Source organism: Chiloscyllium plagiosum, chromosome 17, assembly GCF_004010195.1.
Source record: "Chiloscyllium plagiosum isolate BGI_BamShark_2017 chromosome 17, ASM401019v2, whole genome shotgun sequence".
Taxonomy (NCBI): Eukaryota; Metazoa; Chordata; class Chondrichthyes; order Orectolobiformes; family Hemiscylliidae; genus Chiloscyllium; species Chiloscyllium plagiosum.
The window spans coordinates 15,215,205-15,237,689 of NC_057726.1; the positions used below are offsets into that span (position 1 = coordinate 15,215,205).

Consider the following 22,485-nt stretch of genomic DNA (forward strand, 5'->3'; position numbering starts at 1 on the left):
TTTTTTTACCTCAACATAGTTTCTGGCCATTACTAAAACTTGCCCAATCTACAGGCTTATCATTCTTGGAAACAATTCTCTTTTCATCTAATATCTTCTGTATCAGGCAGGAGTTTCTCATCAGTAGTGTACTCTTTTTGAGGATAACAAATTATTTTAATGTTCTGGACCCTCCTTGAGAAAACAGTTTTGATGTCTACCTTGTCAATCCTTATACACAACTCTTTTAAAACACCCCTTCATCTGCATCTAGAGTGGGGATACAAGCCTGGTCTATTCAACTTACACTCAAATTAAAACCCACTTAGCTCAAGAATAGCTGGATTTTCAACCTTCAAGGCTGATATATCCCTCCTGATGTAGTGTCCAGAACTAAATACACTGTATCAAATTGAATCTGGCCAAAGCTTTCATAACAATTCGCTCCCCTGTGTATTCCAGATCCCTCAAGTTAGAACGTCAGCTAACAGAGAGAGTGGGATCAATATAATGTATCTTTGAATAGGGTGCAGTATGGGGTCTGGAGGTCCTGAAATGCCTGTAGGAAAATTGTATATGGGATTGTAACTTAGAGGCAAATGAGATGTTTTCTCTGAAATAAGTTGACATTTTTATAATTGCTTAATTAACCAGGTGCATAACTTTTAATGTAAAACCACATCTTCCAGGAGTGCCTGTCCTGGACTATTCTTTCTCACTCCACCCCACCCCCATATACACTGCCCATTGCATCCTTTCAACTTTAGTGTTGCTTCAACTTTCAGATTCTCACAAGTTTCAAGAAAGGAATCTTCAAAAATAAAATGTTGCTCTGACTCAATCCAACATGGTAGGGTGCCAGTTGTGAGTTGCGATGTTGTATGTCGTCTTAAACTCTTTTATTAGTACAAAGAGATGCCTATCCATACAAGAGGGAGTCCCTATAGTTTCTCATTTTGCAACGAATTTATGTACAAGGGCTGATGAGTGGCCGTTAGCGTAATAGAAATTGAACAATAAATAATGATTTTATAACTATGAAAAATAAGACTCGTAGAAAACCTCCAGGGGTAAGTTTCTTGCTTTTGTCTCTTTCAATTTAGTCCAATGTTTCATGTTGAATATTCCATGGTTCTGTGTTCCATGTTTTTTATCCAAAGGTGAATGATCTTTCTAGAAGAGAACAAGTGTGGTTATTGTTTATATCAACAGCTGTGACAATGTACTGCTACAGGACTTGATTATTTTCTTCGTATGTTTTAGATGTGTTGTATGCAAAAATCTGTTGGTATGTGTTGACTTCAGATAACTCAACAGTAGTTATAAAAAGAGGATAGAAATTCTCAAGTTACAAGTCAGCCAGCCTCACATTGCAAGCCAGAAGAGGCACCGGCTGAGTGGTGGTATTGCCAGACTATATATCAAGACACCCAGGTAATGTTCTGGGAACCGGGGTTCAATAATAACCATGAAGCTGTTGTCGATTGTTATATAAACCCTTCTGGTTCATGCAACATAGGGAAGGAAATCTGTGCTTATCTAGTCTACATGTTACTCCAGGCCTATACAACATGTTGGTTTTTAACTACCCTGTGGGCAATTAGATGGGCAATAAATGCTGGCCATGGCCAGGAATGAATAAAAAAGTCACTCCTCTGGTTCTGTTGGGCTCCAATGTTCGGTTAATACCTTTTAAAATTTGCCTAATGTGTTATTTTAAAATAAATCTCCTTTCTCAATAAGTTGTTGTGGTTCTGTTTGCCAAGCTGGAAGTTTTTGTTGCAAACGTTTCGTCCCCTGGCTAGGCGACATCATCAGTGTTTGGGAGCCTCCTGCGAAGCACTTCTTTGATGTTTCCTCCGGTGTTTATAGTGGTCTGTCCCTGCCGCTTCCGGTTGTCAGTTTCAGCTGTCCGCTGTAGTGGTTGGTATATTGGGTCCAGGTCGATGTGTTTGCTGATGGAGTTTGTGGATGAATGCCATGCCTCTAGGAATTCCCTGGCTGTTCTCTGTCTGGCTTGCCCTATGGTAGTGTACAAAATACCATGCAAGGACTGCACAAAACACTATATAGGATAAACAGGAAGACAGCTAACAATCCGCATACATGAACATCAACTAGCCACGAAACGACACGACCAGCTATCCTTAGTAGCCACACACGCAGACAACAAGCAACATGAATTCGACTGGGACAACACTACTATCATAGGGCAAGCCAGACAGAGAACAGCCAGGGAATTCCTAGAGGCATAGCATTCATCCACAAACTCCATCAACAAACACATCGACCTGGACCCAATATACCAACCACTACAGCGGACAGCTGAAACTGACAACCTGAAGCAGCAGGGACAGACCACTATAAACACCGGAGGAGACATCAAAGAAGCGCTTCGCAGGAGGCTCCCAAGAACTGATGATGTCACCTAGCCAGGGAACGAAACGTTTGCAACAAAAACTTCCAGCTCGGCGCACAGAACCACAACAACGAGCACCCGAGCTACAAATCTTCGCACAAACTTTCTCAAGTTTATACATGAGTCAAAAATGCTTAGTGATTTTTATCATTTTAGCCAAACTAGTTGTGCATGTTCTCATCAGACACCATCTCCATAAGACAACAATGTAGGTCAATTGTAATGGAATAGGCTAGGGCCTGGCCTCCAAATGAAATAATTATCCTGGGTCTCTGCTCTTGACTTTCTATTCACTGATTTATTTGAAGTGTACGGTGAGGACAGGATTGTGCACTAATATGATGGATACTCACTTCACACACACGATGGATCTGGGTGATTTTAGGTACAGTAGGCTTAATTAAATTATCCAGGGATGATTCAGCATGTTGTGGGGGAAGTGAAAGATGAGCGGTTTCATTTCAGAGGACAAATAAACTTTCATGCTGTAATTTAGCAGGAACTTTGGAGAAGTGGTGTAACTTCTATCCAAGGTGGTCAATTCCTTTAGTGAAGGGGAAATTATTTTGGTTATTGAATCTTATACCAGGTAAATAGTTAGTTGAAGTATTTTGTTTGCTATTACAGTTCTCATCCGAAGCAAAAATTAAATCATGTGACACGAGACAATGCATTTTGGATATTATTATTTGAGACCTGTAGGTGCACTTGTATAACATTGTAAGGTTCTGCCATACTAGATTCATTTTACTTAAGTTATAGAAGCATTTATCACTAAGTGAATATAGCTATCCCAAATACATCTTTGTTTTCTAATCACCATAATGAATTATTATAACATTGTTAATTCTAAGATCGCTACTTCCGTTCCCTGTGACATCACAATAAACCTTCCAATCTAGGTGTGGCATCTGCAGAATGGTCTGTATCAAGTTAGTTTATCTCAGCCAAGGTAGCAGGAGAGGCACTCTGATCAATCTTGAAAACCACTAGCCCTAGTATTGGGGAGGGCAAAGAGGAGAAATCTTGATAAGACTATAAAAATTTATGTGACAGTATGGAGATTGGTATGGTAGTTCCAGATAACGGTGGTGGTCCTGGCTGTGGAATGACTGGGAGAATATCTCTTTCTGCAACATTCCTTTGTTTTATTCTGTTTGGATGTATATTAATTGGAGTACCGTGACTATAAGTAGATTTACTGAAGTTGACTTGCTTATAGTTCGTTGTGTGGTGTTTTGTTATTTTGGAGGGTTGTACTCTAATGCTGTGGCACTCCATTATTTTGGAGGCTGGAACACCGTTGATGGCCAGGTTTTGGTGGCCTTGCATCAAAGAATACTGCCAGCACCAATGATTCATGGTGCTCAGGAAGGGAATCTTTGTAAATCGCACAGGAACAGAATTTCCAGCCTTTGGGATTTTGCTGACCTGTAACATTGCCATATTATAAGCATGGGCCCTAATGCACAAACTGTCTTTACTGTTATTGTGCTTTGACACTACACTCACAGTTTGCAGAGCTCGGTTGCCATTTTGTACGCCCAAACAAAATGTTCTCCCTGTTTTGAAACCTGAGACAAATGTTTCATCACCATTGGCCATTTTTACAGGCGGCAGCACACTGAAATGCTTTGTTGCTGATGTCTGGTCAGGTTCTGTATTGATAATTTCACATTCTATTTCCTGAGGTGAGTTAACTTCAGTCTCTTTCTTGGTGTCTTGGACTTGAAGTTCTGGAGTCCGTTTAGTAGTTTGACTTTCTGAAACTGCGGAGCCAAAAAGCTGCAACTTGGTTTGTGAAACTGGAGATGTTCGCTCTGTAGAGGAGTTGGTATTCCTCTCTGTGAAATTGGACACTATTGTACTGCTTGGTGATTTGGATGAAAATCTAAAATGCTCAATATTTTGAAAGGCTTTCCTTTCTGGGATGGGCACCATTTCTGCACAGAACACACAGTGGCTTCCATTCCTGTCGTCCTTTCGTGATTTCTTTGACTTCTTATGAAGGAAGTAGGCGTTATCCCTTCTCCAGCCATGCACCTATAAAACAAGGAAACCTTTTTAAAATTACACTGAAGTGATAAATGACTGGCCTTCAGAAAAATATTATTCTTCATATTTCATTTCATATCATAGACAAGAATGTCTGGTTGTCTAACCGTTATTCCAAGCAGCTATGTGATGAAATTGATGTCAAACTTACCAACTTACTTCTGAAACTAAATTCTGATTAAACCACAGAACTCAATTTTTTTCCACTTTAATATAATCAAGTGTTTAATGTCTTTGCCATACAGCATGGAAACGCACCCTTTGGTCCAACCTGTCAGGGCCGAATACAATCCCAAACTAAACTAGTCCCACATACCTGCTCCTGGCTAATGTCCCTCCAAACCATTCCTATTCATGTACTTACCAATATGGACAAATAATTAACAGAATAATGTCACATACCAGGGCATTAGCCTTGGTCCTTAGCCTGAGCCAACTAGACGTTATAAACAGGAAAATGCATTGAGTGAAAAAAAAACTGATCGATTTTCAACTAGGATTTTTTTCCATTGGAGGGTCAGAGGCTGAGGAGTGGCCTTTATAGAAGATTATAAAATTGTGAAAGGGATAGATATGGTAAATAGCTTCTAGGGTGGGAGAGTCCAAAACTAGGTAAGTTCAGGAGACAGATTTAAAAGGGACCTGAAAGGCAACTTTTTCAGAGGTGGTGCGTGTATAGAATAAGCTGTCAGTGGAAGTGGTAGATGCAGGTACAATCACAACATTTTAAGAGACATTTGACATACACGAAAGGGAAGGTTTCAAAGATATGGGCCAAACGCAGACAAAAGGGACTAGTTACATTTCGGATATCTGATTAGCATGGACGAGTTCGACTCATCTGTTATTGTTCTGTAAGATTGTGACTCGATGATGAATTCTACTATCTGCCATGGCAGTATTCGAACCCAGAACATAAGCCGAGTTTCTGTACTTATAATCTAGTGACAATACCACAAAGCCATTCCCTCCCCTTCACATAGCTAATTTCAGACCATAAGTGGGGAAAAAAACTAATCTCCCCTCCTGGTTCTTTTGCCAATTACTTTAAATGCAGCAGAAGCAAAATGCAAGTTTAATGGAGTAGGTGGATAAAGCTTCAATAAAAAGTCCATTTGAAAAATAGCCTTAAGACATTAAAACAATTACTCAGACAGCTCTCTGTAAAAAAATGGGCATTTTTAAAATTAATCCTAATTTATTGTGTAATTCAGATATACAAGTTCTTAGCCAATAATTGTAGAAAAATGAACATCTCTGTATAATTATCAAAAAATAATAAAAGGAATAAATTATATAAACATTTTACACTCACTGTGCCATTACAGCTAAATATGCACTTGCATTTTGAAGAGAGACTGGATCTGTTAGGACTATACTCACTGAAGTTTAGAAAAATGAGGGAAGGGGGTATCTCCTAGGAACTTATAAACTTATAACAGGACGAGACAGTAAATGCAGAAGAATGTTCCTGATGATTAAGGAGTGCAGAACTAGGTCTCATGATCCAAGAACATGGATAGGCTATTTAGGAGTGAGATGAGGAAAAATGTCTTCATCCAGAGAGCAGTAAGCCTATGGAAGTTTCTCCCACGAAAAGCAGTTGAAGTCAAAACATTGCATAGAAGGAAATAGTTTTTAGGGTTAAAGGGATCAAAGGATTTGGAGGGGAAAAAAAGGACATTTAGATGATCTTCTGTGATCGTAGAGGAGGCAATGCCCTAGTGGTATTATCACTAGATAATTAATCCAGAAACTCAACTAATGTTCTCGGGAGCTGGGTTCAAATCCTGCCAGGGTGAAATATGAATTCAATAAAGAATCTTGAATTAAGGCACTAATGATGACTATTGCTGACTGTTCAAAAAACCCATCCAGTTTGCTAATGTCCTTTTAGGGAAGGAAATTGTCATCCTTACCCACATTGCTTTAAGTTTGGAGTCACATGAAGGCCAGACCAGGTAAGGATGAAGGATATTAATGAGGCAGAATTCTGACAATCAGCAATGGTGTCATAGTCATCAAAAGACTCTTAATTCCAGATTTATAATTCTAGTCATCCTGCTGTAGGAAGGATGTTGTTAATTTAGACAGGGTACAGAAAAAAACTTACAAGGATGTTGTTGAGTCTGGAGGGTTTGAGTTAAGAGGACAGGGAAGGACTTTTTTTCCTGGAGTGTCAGAGGCTGAGAGGTCAAGTTTATAAAATAATGAAGAGCATAGGTTTAAGTTGAAAAGTGTGGTGCTGGAAAAATACAGAAGGTCAGATAGCATCCGAGGAGCAGGAGAATTGACATTTTGGGCTTAAGGCCTTCATCATGAATGTGCAGTGGGGGAAAGGGGGCTGAGAGTTAAATAGGAGGGTGAGGGTGAAGGGAAGGTAGTTGGGAAGGTGATAGCTGGATGCAGGTTGGGGTGATGGTGATAGGTCGGTGGGGAGGATAGAGTGGATAGGTAGGAAGGAAGATGGACAGATTGGGCAGTTCAAGAGTGGGGTGCTAAGCCAGAAGAGATGTTCTTCCTCCAGTCGTCAGGTAGCTAGGATTTGGCGGTGGAGGAGTCTCAGAACTTGTTTGTCCTTGGCAGAGTGGGAGGGAGTGTTGAAGTGGTCGGTCACAGGGCAGTGGGGTTGTTTGGCGCAAGTGTCCCAGAGATGTTCCCTGAAACGTTCTGCGAGTTGGCATCCTGCCTCCCCACTGTAAAGGAGAACACACTGAGAGCAATAAACACAGAAGGTGAGGTATTTGGATGTGTAGGAAAATCTGCCAGATGTGAAAAGGTCCTTGGTGGCATAGGTTTAAGTGGTCCACATGTGACTCCCACAGCAATGTGGTTAACTCTTGACTGTACCTTGGGCAATTAGGGATGGACAAAAACTGCAGGCGTGGCCACAGTTGCCTACATCCCCTGAGTGAATTTTAAAAAAGATGGTGAAGCACACTTGGGGGACTGAATGGCCTATTCCTGCTCCAATTTTCTGTTTCTATGTAAAATTGAAATATTTGACACAAGCTATAAATGCCAATATTTCTGACTTCCTTCGTACCAATGGCAGTGAACCCTTAAAATGCCAAGGCACAGTAAATTATGGATCAAGTGCAGGTAAATAGGATTAGTCTAGAAATCAGAATGGTGTCTTACCTCCCTGGTGCCAGGATCAAGGATATCTTGGACACAGTGTAGAATATTCTCAAAGGGGACAGGGACCAGTAGGAGGTGGTTGTACACGTTGGAACTAATGACATAGGAAGGGAAGAGATTTTGAAGGGAGAATACAGGAAGGAATTTAAAAAGGATGTCCTGGAGAGTAGTAATATCTGGATTAATCCCCATCCTACGAGGTAGTGAGGTTGGAATAGGAGGATAGAACAGATGAATGTGTGGCTGAGGAGCTGGTGCAGGGGAGAAGGGTTCACATTTTTGGATTATTGAAATCTTTTCTGTGGTAGAAGTGACCAGTATAAGGTTGGATTGCGCCTATACTGGCAGGGGGATTTTCTGGAGCTGCTCGGGAGGATTTAACTAATAAGGTGGGAGGTGGGACCCAGGGAGATAATGAGGAAAGAGATTAGTCTGAGGCTGGTCCAATGATTTTAATTTCCAAACATAGATTGGGACTGCCATAGTGTTAAGGGATTAGATGGAGAGGAATTTAAGCATGTACAAGAAAATTTTCTGATTCAGTATGTGGATGTACCTACCAGAGAAGGTGCAAAACTTGACCTACTGTTGGTAAATAAGGCAGGGCAGGTGACTGAGGTGTCAGTGGGGGAGCACTTTGGGGCCAGCAACTATAATTTTGTTTGTTTTAAAATAGTAATGGAAAAGGATAGACCGGATCTAAGAGTTGAAGTTCTAAATTGGATGGTATTAGTAGGAACTTTCAAATGTTGTTTGGGGAGGGCAGATGTTTGCAGGTAAAGGGAACTGGAAAATGGGAAGTCTTTAAAAATGAGATGAGAGGCCAGAGACAATGTTCCTGTTAGGGTAAAAGACAAGGCTGATAGGTGTACGGAATGCTGGATGGCTAGAGAAAATGAGGTTTCGGTCAAGAAAAAGAGGAAGCAGATGTCAGATCTGGACAGAAGACATCGAGTAAACTCTTCGAGTATAAAGGCAATAGGAGTACACTTGAGAGAAATCAGGAGGGCAAAAAGGGGACATGAAATAGCTTTGGCAAATAGAATTAAGGAGAATCCAAAGGGTTTTTACAAATATATTAAGGACAAAAGGGTAACTAGGGAGAGAATAGGGCCCCCTCAAAGATCAGCAAGGCTTCCTTTGTGTGGAGCCTCAGGAGATGGGGGAGATACTAAACAAGTATTTTGCATCATTATTTACTATGGAAAAGGACATGGAAGTTATAGAACGTGGGGAAATAGATGGTGACATCTTGAAAAATGTACATATTACAGAGGAGGAAGTGCTGGATGTCTTCAAATGCATGAAAGTAAATAAATCCCCAGGACCTGATCAGGTGTACCCTAGAACTCTGTGGGAAGCTAGAGAAGCGTTTGCTGAATTATTTGTATCATCGATAGTCATAGGTGAGGTGCTGGAAGACTGGAGGTTGGCTAATATGGTGCCACTGTTTAAGAAAGGTGGTAAGGGCAAGCCAGGGAACTATCGACCGGTGAGCCTGACCTCAGTGGTGGGCAAGTTGTTGCAGGGAATCCTGAGGGACAGGATGTACATGTATTTGGAAAAGAAAGGACTGATTAGGGATAGTCAACATGGCTTTGTGCACGGGAAATCATGTCTCACAAACTTGACTGAGTTTTTTGAAGTAACCCAACAAAGAGCCTTGATGAGGGCAGAGCGGTAGATGTGATCTATACGGACTTTATTGGCTAGAGCATTGAGTCTAGAAGTTGGGAGGTCATGTTGTGGCTGTACAGGACATTGGTTAGGTCAATTTTGGAATATTGTGTGCAATTCTGGTCTCTCCCTGACCGGAAGGATGTTGTGAAACTTTGAAATTGTTCAGAAAATATTTAGGATGTTGCCGCGGTTGGAGGGTTTGAACTATACAGAGAAGCTGAATAGGCTGGGGCTGTTTTCCCTGGAGCTAAGGGGTGACCTTACATAGGTTTGTAAAATAATGAGCTGCATGGATAAGGTAAATAGACAAGGTCTTTTCCCTGGGATGGGAGGAGTACAGAGCTAGAGGGCATAGATTTAGGGTGAGAGGGGAAGGATTTAAAAGGAACCTCTGAGGCAACTTATTCATGCAGATGGTGGTGTGTGTATGGAATGAGCTGCCAGAGGAAGTGGTGGAGGCTGATATAATTACAACATTTAAAAGGTATCTGGTTGGGTATATGAATAGGAAGGGTTAGAAGGCCAAGTGCTCGTAATAGGATGAGATTAATTTAGGATATCCGGTCGGTATGGGCGAGTTGGACCAAAGGATCTGTTTCCATGCTGTACATCTCTATGACTCTAGTTTCTCTGACCACAACAACCTATTTTCTGCAATATTTGTTAAATAGAGGTTTTTTTTATAAATGGAATATTTATAATACAGGTGAATACTATCATATAGTGAGAATATCACTGGGCTTGTAATTTGGAGGACCAGGCTTCTGTTCTTGGTATATGGGTTCAAACCTCATCACCGACAAAACCACCACAAATTATCACCTGGTGTCAAAATTCCATCTAGTTCATACTACCTTTGTGTGATCCCAGATCCATTATAAAGTAACTGATTCATAACTGTTCTCTGACATGACCAACAAGCTTAGTTCACAGGAAATGAGGGATGAGCAACACATGCTGGCCCATCCAACACCACCCAAATTCAATGAGGGAATAAAGTTTTAAAATTATGCTCTTAAACCAAATCTCTACAAAATATGCATCACAAGTATGTGGTAGACCCATGCATTACATTCTGTTGAGCGCCAAAAGGAATTCTACTTACATATGCATTTTAATATCATTAGAGCTATTTCATTTTTATTAATGCTTGAGTTTTGAGTTACCATTCCACTGTCTGTGAAGTTAAAACACTGCCTTGTGAGGTTCATCACATTGCACACTATTTTACAATGCTTGGGAGTCAGAACATTTTTTTTGTAATATCATTTTTACATGAATCATTTCAAAGCTGATGGTGAAGTGGCATTGTAGAATGGTACTGCCACACAGTAGCCATTACAAGAGAAACCTTGCCTAAGACTGACTGCATTTGAAACATTAACCCTATAGTATGGAATTGAAACTGTGCTTTAATCCTAAGTACTCTTGCACTTTGCTCCTAACTAATCCCTCTTACTCTGTCAAAACCATGTTGTATATTCAGAAGATGAAATAAATTTGTTTGACAACATTAAATGTCATGATTTTGTTCTTATACATATCATGTAACATAATGTTTCACAAAAATTCAGAGTACATTTTTCTGGTAGACATTTACTGAGCAAGCGTAGAAAAGGATATGCAGCTGTGATTTTACTGAATGGCAAAACAGGCTTAATGGGCTGAAAGGCCTGCTCATGTTCCTATGTCCTGCTTTGTCATCAGTTGAATGACTATGAGAAATTAGAGAGACAGTCACTGCAGTAAAACTTATGTTCCTTTTCTGACTAACTCTCTTGACTGGCTAAGTGCAGCATAGGCAATTTATTAAGTATCAGTTTATACTCTTGCTGTGGACATGTTGCAATTATGGGGAATTGGATAAGCAAATGAAGAGGAAAAGACTTTGCTGGGCAATGGGTAAAGGACAGTGAAGTGGGACTAGCAGAGTTTCTCTTGCAGGAACACTCCATTGATGGGGAGCTGAATGGTTGCCCCCTGTACTGTAACCAGGTTTTCAAAAATATGTATAATGTTCCCACACAGGCTACGTGTGAACTTGAGCCCTCTGGCCCCCCCACCAGAATGTTCTATGTTAAAAATGGACACATTTTACAACTTACAGTAGCAAGCTTTTTAAAATGCTCTTTGTTCCATTAGCTTGGAACAGGTTAGACCTGAACAGCCAACTGGAGTTTCTTTTTTTGTCTGGCTGTTACACCTGATGACGTGAACAGCTTACAGTGAAAGCACATCAACATTTGTACCCAATAATACATTTTGCAGTAAATGTGTCATGCTCATCTTGCAAATCATCTGACTTGCTGTGAGCAACATCATGAGGGATCTGAGAGTAATACTTAAAAATCTACTTCTGTATATGTGTGCCAATATCACACTATGTATGAAAAATGAACTTAAAATGCTGTTGCTGCTAAACCATACCTTTAAAGAAGTGGCATATTTTTCACAATTCCCTGATCATCTGTTCATTACGCTGAGTGACTCCAGCTCCATTTGCTTCAGTTATTACACTTTGTGACTACAAAGCACTTAAGTCAATACTTTGACAGTCACCACTTTTAATTCCTCCCATCTTGATGTGTTCCCATTGTGGCTTTGGCTCATGTTCACAGATCACAGTGAAAATTCAGAACTTGAATATCAAAAATTAAAATGCTTTTGAAGCTTTTCGTCAGGACAAATGTAAGATGTAAAATTTCAAAGGGAATAATTTACATGGCATGAGAAAAATATGCTGTCAGTTGTTGTTCGCTTTGAAATTTGGTGTTCTTGCACCTACCCTAATGAGTACAAGATGAAAAGCTTCAACAGCATGTCTTTCTTTCAGTAACACATTAAAAGCTGGTGCACCTTTACAATCAGGTACATGGAAATAATAACACTAAAGTAAGGACGTTGGACAGTGCCTTGGTTAGACATCATCTGGAGTATTGAGCTTACTATTGCAGACACACACTCCAGGAAGGATATAATGGCCTTGAGAGGGACACGGCAAATCTTCATCACAGCAATACAAAAGCAAAATAATCTGAACTCTGAAATATAGAGAAGACTGGAAACCAAGGTAGGGTTTCAGGTAGAAATAACTTTTTATCAATGTTAATATTTCAGTTTGATGCTCTCGCTCGCTCTCTCTCCAGATGCAATTTCACCAAATATTATAGCAACTAAGAGGTTAAATTATGAGAACAGGATGCATAAAGATGGTCTGTGTTCCCTAAATGATTGAGGGGTGATTTAATTGCTATCTTGGAAATGATTGTTTTGAAGAACATTTTAAACAACTCCTCTGGGCCAATCCAGGTTGAGGGAGCATCACTAAATTTGAGCTGAACCATTCAAGAGTAAAATCAGGGAGCATTTTATGCTCAAGGATCGTGAAAATCAGAATACTTCTACCCCTGGAAGGCTGTGGATAATGCATCAAGATGAATTATGATGATTGATATAGAATGTGTTTTGTTACTTGAGAATAAAGGCATATAAAGAAAAAGTTAGTAAACAGATGTGCAGATCAGACATGGTCAGGCCTGAAGGGAATACCCACCTCCTGTTGGGGTTAGAGAACTGGGTTTTTCAATTTCAGAAAGCTACTATTTCTGCAGGTCTGACCAACATATTTAAAGTCTTGCAAGCTAGACTGTTCCTGTGTGTAATTATTTGATTGAGAAAATTTATGGAGAATCGAGAGGTGTTAATACGTTACCAATGTAATTTAGATGTCATGAACTTTGCATTTTGCAAAGGGTCATCGGTCTTTGGAATAAGGTGGCAGATTCATTGCAGGTATTTAAAAGGGTGCTGGATGTCTTTCAGGCAATGATTGACATCACTGCCTATGAAGGTAGGTAAGATATGTCACTGGCAAGTTCTTGGTTACCTAGGTAAAAACAATGACTGCAGATGCTGGAAACCAGATTCTGGATTAGTGGTGCTGGAAGAGCACAGCAGTTCAGGCAGCATCCAAGGAGTTCTTGGTTACCTGTCTATTAGAACTTGGTCTGATTTGCTGGTTAAACCATGAATTGAATTCTGGCTTTTTTTCTTACTACTTATGCCTTTGCCTGGAGCTAACATAACTAATTGACAAATGGGGAGTATTAGCCTCTCATTCCCCAGTTAAAATGGGTGGGAAGGTGACACAGTGGTTAGCACTGCTGCCTCACAGCGACAGAGACCCGGGTTCATTTCCCGCCTCAGGGGACTCTCGTGTGGAGTTTGCACATTCTCCCCGTGTCTGCGTGGGTTTCCTCCGGGTGCTCCGGTTTCCTCCCACTATCCAAAAATGTGCAGGTTAGGTGAATTGGCCATGCTAAATTGCCCATAGTGTTAGGTGAAGGGGTAAATGTAGGGGAATAGGTCTGGGTGGGTTGCGCTTCGGTGGGTTGGTGTGGACTTTTGGGCCGAAGGGCCTGTTTCCACACTGTAAGTAATCTAATCTAAAATAGAGACTGTCTTTCTCTTTACTTTTTATATTCATGTTCATACAGATTAGGCTCAGTTATATATGGAAACCAAGTTGTTGCCAGAACACCAACAGTTGGGATAATGACTGCTTTGTGTGGATCACTAACCATCACAAAGCTAACTGTACCCAGCATGAAATCAGGCTCTTTTAGTGTTGCCAAAGCTGCAGCTGTTAAAGCCCCTCTCCTCAGGATGCAGCGGTAACATAACTAGACTTGTATTCTAGAATGATAGCAATGTGGTTGTCTCTTAACTGCCCTCTGAAATGGTGTATCATGCTACAGTATTCAGTTGAAGGGCAAATAGGCATGAACAACAAATGCTAGTCTTACCAGTGGCATCCACATTCCATGAAATAGGTTTTAAACCTATCAAAGTAAGTGGTGTTGGGCCATCAGAAGATCAAAACCTGACCACTTGGGGAACTGAGATGAACTGACAGTCTGTATAGAATTGATAGATGTCCCCTGTGCTGCAATGATTTTATGATCCTTTTTAGATAAATGACAATAGTCTGATTTGTTATTCTAAATTCAATGCTTTGTGAGGTGGTGGTTGTGGGTGATGTATGGATGAGAAGTTAAAATATTTCAAAAGAAATTCAGGATGAATCAGGATTGATTCAGTGGATGCAGCTATGAATAATTGAGGACAATAAGCCATAGCAGCAGAAACCCATCATTTGGGACCATCAAGTGTGCTCCGCCATTCAATGAGATCATAGCTTATCTGAAAATCAGCAACTCTACTTTCCTGCCTTTTACCCATAAATTGATTCCCTTACTGATGAAACATCTATCCTTCTCATCCTTAAGTATTCTCAATGACCCAACAGGCTCCAACAGTAAATAATTCTGTCGGTTGACTATTGTCTGAGAGAAAGATAATCATCCATCTTTATTTTAAATGGGCAGCCCCTTACTCTGAGATTATGCCTCTGGTCCTAAATTCTTCAACAAAGACAAACAACTTCTTTGTATATAGAAGGGTTGATGCCTGAAACAGCGATTCTCCTGCTCCTCTGATGCTGTGCTGAATGTAGAGTTACAGTCATAAAGCATGGAAACAGACTCTTCAGTCCAATTCGTCTGCATAGACCAGACATCCCAATCTGGCCTAGTGTCATTTGCCAGCATTTGGCCCATATTCTTCTGACCTCTTCCTATTCATGTACCCATCCAAATGCCTTTTGAATGTTGTAACTGTATCTACCTCAACCACTTCCTCTGGCAGCTCATTCCATGCATGAACCTCCCACTGCATGTAAACATTAGCCTTCAGACCCTTTTTAAATCTTTCCTCCGTCACCTTAAGCCCATGTCCTCCAGATTTGGACGCCCCCCCATCCTAGGTAAAAAAACATTAGCTGTTCACCCTATCCATTGTCCCTCATGAACTTCTAAACCTTTATAATATCATCCATCAGCCTATGACACTCCAGGGAAGAATATCTGACTATTCAGCCTCAATTCCTATATTCAATGTTCTGACCAATGAAGGGAGCCATTCGCCACCCTGTCTACTTGGGACTTCACTTTTAAGGAACAATGCACCTGTACCCTGTCTTTGTTCTGCAACGTGCCCCAGAGCCCTACTATTAACCATATAAGTCCTACCTGGGTTTGCCTTATCAAAATGCAACACCTCACATTTATCTAAATTAAATTCCATCTGCCACTCTTCCGCCCACTGGCCCACCTGGTCCCATTGTACTCTTCTTCACTATCCACTGCACCATCTATTTTAGTGTCCTCTACAAACTTACTAATCATGCCTCCTATATTCACATTCAAAACATTTATATAAATGACTAAAAGCAGTAGACTCAGCACCAATTCTTGGGCACACTGCTGGTCACAGGCCTCCAGTCCAAAAATCAACCCTCTCCCACTATCCTTTGTCTCCTACTTTAGACTTGCAGGCTAGCTTTTTGTGATTCAAGCATAAAAACCGAAATCCCTCTGCGGCGCAGCTTTTTTCAGTCTGTCCCTATTTAAATAATATGCATCTCACTTCATCCTGCCAAAGTGCATAATCTCACATTTTTCCTCATGCCAAGTTTTTGCCCATTCATGTAACCTGTCATAGAGTCATGGAGCTGCACAGCATGGAAACAGACTCTTTGGTCCAATTCGTCCGCGCCAACCAGATAAATAAATTAATCTCTTCTCATTTGCCAGCACTTGGCCCATATTCCTCTAAACCCTTCCTGTTCATATATCCATCCAGATGCCTTCTAAATGTTGTAATTGTACCAGCCTACACCATTTCTTCCAGCAGCTCATCCCATACATGCACCACCCTCTTTGTTAAAAGGTCATCCATTAGGTCCCTTTTCAATGTTTCCCCTCATCCTTAAACCTATGCCCTCTAGTTTCAGACTCCGCCCTACCCCCTTGTGTCACTCACACTATTTGTCTTCCCACCTATATTTGTGTAATCTGCAACTTGACAATTATGTATTCAACTCACTAATGTATATTCTAAATGATTGTGGCTTTACAACTGATTCCTATGGCACTCTACTATTACAAATTGCTATTCTGAAAATGCTCCCATTGTAATGTTAAAAGATTAAATGGGACCATCTCTCTGGACATTAATGTAATATTAAAGAGTTAAACTGCACTGACTGACTGTTCTGGAAGTGGGTGGAGACAACAGTTATGCAGGAATGCGAATGATTCCCACTCCATTTAGACAGTCATTTGCTAGTACTCCCCCTACTATTATCAAATTAACTATCATTTAATCTCTTCCATTCAGAAATACTTACTAGCCATCCCCTGAAGCTAGATATATCAAACCTACATTGTCTGCTGCTCGTCGGATGCTGCCTGAATTGCTGTGCTCTTCCAGCACCACTGATCCAGAATCGGTGAATCACTGAATCAGGAGATCATCTGCATAATGATTCCCCAGGATTAGGGCATTTACATTTGCATTATCTCTGAGGATGATCTCATCCTACCATTGTACCTGGGGTAACGTGACTGTGAGGGAATGGCTGGGGTTTGGCTTGAGTGGCATGTGACTATGGGGGAGTGGCCAGAGGATCTGTAAGCATTCCAACTGACCTGTATAAAGGGGATGTATTTTCTTTGTTTGGGGTCTCTCTTCTAACTCGAAGAGTATCAGAGGGGTCACCTAGCTTGTACAAGCTTTATTAAACTATAACTGTTTGCAGAAGTTGGCGTGTGAGAATTGCATCTCGTGTGTGAAACCTCGGGAAAAGAACCTAATACCATGATCCCAAACTCTTTCTTCTGTTTGGTTAACCAATCATCTATTTGCTGATATACTACCTCCAATCCATGGGTTCTTATAAATAGTCTTATGCTTATTCTGAATGCTTTTCAGAAATCCAAATAGATTTGCTTTCACTGAGTAGCACTGGAATGTACAAACGTAAGAAACAGGCAAGAGTAAGCCATTTAACCCTTTGAGCCCTCACCATCATTTAATGAGATTGTGGCTGATCGTCCACTTCAAAACCTTTTTCTTGCACTATCCCCGTATCCCTTTGTTTTTAATAGGTTGAAATCTGTCGATCTCAGACTTGAAACTATGCAAAGATTGAGCCTCCACACCCCTCTGGAGTAGAGTTCCACTAATTCACCTTCTCTGAGTGAAGATATTCCTCTCCACTGTGGTCTTAAATGTCCTATCCTTCTTTTGAGTTAGTAATACTGAGAATGGGGAGCTTGAAATGAATTTGATAACTTATCTGTAACAGGAGTTACCTGAATTATGCAATTATCAAATTTTACTTAGGCTGAATAAAGTTTAATCTCTGCCACCAACGTGGCCAATGTTTCAATGTTTACCTAGCAGAGTTTATCAAAAGTTAATCGAAATTCAAATGTACTACAGTTTACATTATACAGCTTAATACAACACAATGATTAATTTACAACAGGCCTGATGATTATCTGGTCTTTTCCAGCCATAATTTATACTTGATTGTTTGAAGGACTGAAAGTTAAAGGGACCAAAGATTTCCAGTGTCTGTGGAAGAGCAGTCCAAGATCAGTTAATAAAGTAAGTAGAAAATAATAAGTAATGAGACCTAACAGTAGGCAATGTGGTCCATTGAGGTTATATGCTATTCAATATGATCAATATGGTTGAACCTCCACATCAATTTCCATTTTTCCTTCAATACCCAAGAATTGATTGATCCTATCCTCGGATATGCAGATTGACTGAGTATCCACCAACTCCTCTGATAAAGTATTCCAAACATTCACAATTTTTCCTTGTCTCAATCCTACATGATTGGCCCCTTATCTTGACAAAATGCTAGAAGTTCCAGTCAGGCGAAATTGTTACTTTGCATCTATCTTATCAAAAGAATTTAACATTTTTAAATGAAATTGCATCCTATCTTTCCATTTTGATTCCAGCGGATGTTATTACTGGACAATTCAGATCCCAGACTGAAATCTGAATTGACAGATTGTTAGGTTTTAATGAGGTGGTCATTCACTGAAACACAGCTATGCAATTTCACAGGTTTGCCTTTAAAAACAAAACAGAATTTTATTATGCAAGAATAAATAAAACTGAATAAACCAAACCAGTTACACATAACACAAATTTAAAAATTTCCAAACACATGATGAAATACCATCCTGTTAATCCCAAACACACTCTTTTACTGTACCTGCACTAGAGTTCTGAAAAAGAGTCTTAGGACCCAGAACATTAACTGTGTTTCTCTCTCCACAGATACTGCCAGACCTGCTGAGTTACTCCAGCACTTTGTTTTTAATTTCAAGAAGAATTTCCCCCTCTTTCATATCTAAAGGTGGCTTTAATTCCCCATCTTAAAAATCTAATAGCTTTTTCCTGGAGCCTCCATATAACTGAATTAGACTTCCTCAGCTTCAAATTGCCTCTCAGGGTTTTAAACAAAAACCTCTAGTCTATGACATTCAAAATTAACTCCTTATACTGAGTAAAGTCTTTCTTAACAGTTCTGAAAGTCCCTCCCTTTTTGAAAAGTGACTGTTTTACACATCCAGCTTCAGCTAAAACGTTAGCAAATTACTCCAAACTGAAACTAAAGAATTTTTGTTTTGAAAACTGAGCTATGGGTGTTTCCCCTATCCCCAAAGAAAAGTGCAGAATTTTTGATCTGAAAGTTTAATATACTACACTGTTACCTTTGTTCATCAGTAAACTCTCCTAATGTGAACAAATTACCAATAGCCTTCCCTGACAATCTCCCTCAGACTCCTATTTTAAAAGAAATCATCATAGCTAAAGAAATTTCTAAAATGATCACAAAAACCCTTTCATGCACACAGAAAATTCACGTGCCATTTGTTCAAAATTCAGGAATACAAACTAAGTGCGGTAAATAAGTGTACATATATATGTCATTAACCTTGCACCATGCTCTTAAACTCTGAGTAGGTTGGGCCTATATATTTCAATCTCATATTCATGTAAAATGTCCCATAAAAATTAAAAATGGTATATCAAAGGAAATCAAGACTAATGTTAGCACTTTCACAGTGAAAATATAATCTACCTAAACAAATTTAACAGAAAATGCTGAAATAAAAGGTTCAACCACTTACTGCATCATCCCATCCATTGCTAACAACGGTCTGATCAATTTGCTTTTGGTCGTCATCGTACGTTTCCTCACTAAGTCTGATGAGAACATCTATGAGTTTCCTTTCAGACTCCCAGGAATGCATAAAATGGGTAGGACTTGCCACTTTACTGTCTCTATGGAGAGCATCGGAAAATGTTATTTTTTCACACTCGATCATGTCTTCATCCTGAGATTCCATTTTCCAAGTAAGGTTTCTGTCAGGCTATTTACCTGCCAAATGAAGTGAAGCATGCAGTTAATCGTCTTACTTCATTCAAGTTAAAGCAAAATCATTAAATATTAAATAAGACATTGTACTTACTATTTAATGACATTATTTCACATATAATTGATACTGTTTGTTCCGTTTAAAAGAAGATGCCTTCTCAGAAAGTGGCAAACCTTTGAGTTGCAATCATATAGAATAGTATGATGTAAACCACAAAGTTGTCCCATATCCATCAAAGAGGCAATATGGTTTCAAAACCAAATAGATACAAATATACTCTTTGTAAGTTCTGCCTGGCCAAATAATACACTATGCATGACATCGTACATCATGTTGTCTAGATATAACAATATATCATTTGACTTAGCATTGGTACTGCCACAGCACATCTGTTGATACATTTGTATAACAATTACTGGATGAAAAAAGAAGTGACATTATCCATTTTGGTAAGAAGAATGTATGCAGAATATTTCTTAAATGTAAAGATGTTGGAAAGTATAGGCATAAAAAGGAACCTAGGTATCTTTGTTGATAAGTCATTGAGGCTAACGTGGAGGTGCAGCACGCTGTTCGGGAGGCTAATGGAATGTTAGACTTTATTGCAAGAGGCGAAAGTGAGGACCGCAGATGCTGGAATTAGAGTCTAGATTAGAGTGGTGCTGGAAAAGCACAGCAAGTCAGGCCTGATGAAGGGCTTTTGCCCAAAACGTTGATTTTCCTGCTCCTCGGATGCTGCCTGACCTGCTGTGCTTTTCCAGCACCACTCTAATCTAGACTTTATTGCAAGAGGATTTAAGTACAGGAGTAGTGAAGTCTTGCTTCAATTCTATAGGAGCTTCATTAACCTGCACCTGGAATTATGTATAGTTTTGGTCTCCTTTTCTGAGGAAACATGTTATTACCATTGAGGGACAGCGACAAAGATTCACCATACTCGTTCCTGAGATGGCAAAACTGTCCAAGGAAGAAAGATTGAGCAAACTGGATCTGTTTCTCTAGAGTTTTGAAGAATGAGAGGTGATCCCATTAAGTCTACAAAATATTTAAAAGTGTAAAACAGGGTACATGCAAGTAAGATGTTTCCTCTAATTGAGGAATCTAGAACTGGGAGCACAATTTAAAATTAAGGGGATGACTCTTAGATCTGAGATGAGAGGAGATAACTTTACTCAGAGGATTGTGCACTTCTGGAGTTCTCCCCACAGCGAGCTGTGAAATTGACAGGTTTCTGACGACCAATAATTGTATAGGATTTTGAGAATGGAGTGGGTTAAAGGCATAGCAGTGATTGATCAACCATGATTGACAAGCTGAATGGCCTACTCCTGTTCCTATGATCCTAAAGATCAAGAGCTATCTAGTTCTCTCTACATATGAGCAAGAAAGAGGATGGAAATAAGAGAACAATTAAAAATAACAATCTATTGTGTCTACTGGCTTCCCAAACCATCAGTTAGGTTATTCTACCAATCACATTAAGGTAAGTGGATATAAGTCATTGAAGGTATAGTGGACCATGTTAAAGGAGCAAACAGAGGAAGGATGCTACATCACAAATACAGATACAGGCATCATCACCAGTGACATGGAGTATGGCCATTTGGTGGGACAATATCTGATTAGAGAGATCTAACAAGGAGTTTTAAAGGAAGATCGATACTAAATTGAGAAGAAATTTAGAGATGAGGAAGGAGCTTGCAAGGGCAGTGTAATTTTAGCAGATCATCTCCTCATGACTTTTAATGGCATTACCATTATTGAATTGTCCCAAGTATCAACCTGGGTGTTATGACTGAGCAGAAACTGAACTCGACCAGCGCTTTAAATACCGTGGCTACAACAGCATGTCTGAGGCTAGGAATTCTGCAGCGAGTAGCTCATCTGCTGTCTCTTTAATGCTTGACCACCACTTACAAGGCACATGTCAGGAATACAATGTAATAACTCCACTTGGCTTAATGGATACAGCTCCACCAACACACAAGATGCTTGACACCATCCAGGACAAAGTAGCCTACTTGATATATACCCTATTTTCAACATTTATGCCTTTCATCACTAATGCACAGTGACAGCAGTATGTATCATTTACAAGATGCACGTAACTAACCTAATGAGTTCACATCCCACACTTCAATTTTTGGGATTTAAATTCAATGAATAAGTTCTGGAATTGAAACCATTGATGTAATAAAAGCTACCTGGTTCATTAACACCCTTTAGGACTCCAGAACAACAGAAATGTGTTTGATTTTAGGAAGGCTCTTAGTTCAAGGACAGTTAAGGATGCAAAAGGAAAGTATGGTGGAATGTTTGCTGAAAAGAGTAAAGCAGTCATCTGTCTCTTTTGAGAACAGCCCATGATCTGGTAAGACACAAGCTGTCGCACCTGCCCAGAGCCTGCTGGAACACGAGCTCGCAGCCCATCTGGGTGTTTGGAGAAGTACAGGCCACCCAGGTATGATGGCAGAACCAATCCTGAGAAAAGGATCACACCTCTTGCCAGGAAGACTTGAAGAATGCCCTGTAATGAGGCAACACTGAACTTAGAAGTCTTAGAGAGAATTGTAAGGGATAGGATTTATGAACATCTGGATAGGAATAATGTGATCAAGGATAGTCAGCATGATTTTGTGAAGGGCAGGTCGTGCCTCACAAACCTTATTGAATTCTTTGAGAAGGTGACTAAGGAGACGGACGAGGGTAAAGCGGTAGATGTGGTGTATATGGATTTTAGTAAGGCGTTTGATAAGGTTCCCCATGGTAGGCTACTACAAAAAATACAGAGGTATGGCATTGAGGGTGAGTTGGAGGTTTGGATTAGGAATTGGCTGGATGGAAGAAGACAGAGGGTAGTAGTTGATGGCAAAGGTTCATCTTGGAATGCCGTCACTAGCG

At 40.0% G+C, this 22,485-nt stretch overlaps 1 protein-coding gene across 1 annotated transcript in view; it reads right to left on the reverse strand.

Annotated features, from left to right (window-relative positions):
- Positions 1-1,014: 1,014 nt before the first annotated feature.
- The window catches only part of LOC122558715, a 24,219-nt gene continuing 2,748 nt past the window's right edge, over positions 1,015-22,485 (reverse strand). The window contains exons 2-4 of the mRNA XM_043707507.1: positions 19,336-19,586; positions 3,911-4,441; positions 1,015-1,152 (exon numbers count right to left, since the gene is read on the reverse strand). Coding sequence (XP_043563442.1) covers positions 1,015-1,152; positions 3,911-4,441; positions 19,336-19,554 — 888 coding nt within the window. The 5' untranslated portion in view covers positions 19,555-19,586. The remainder of the gene's footprint in view (positions 1,153-3,910; positions 4,442-19,335; positions 19,587-22,485) is intronic.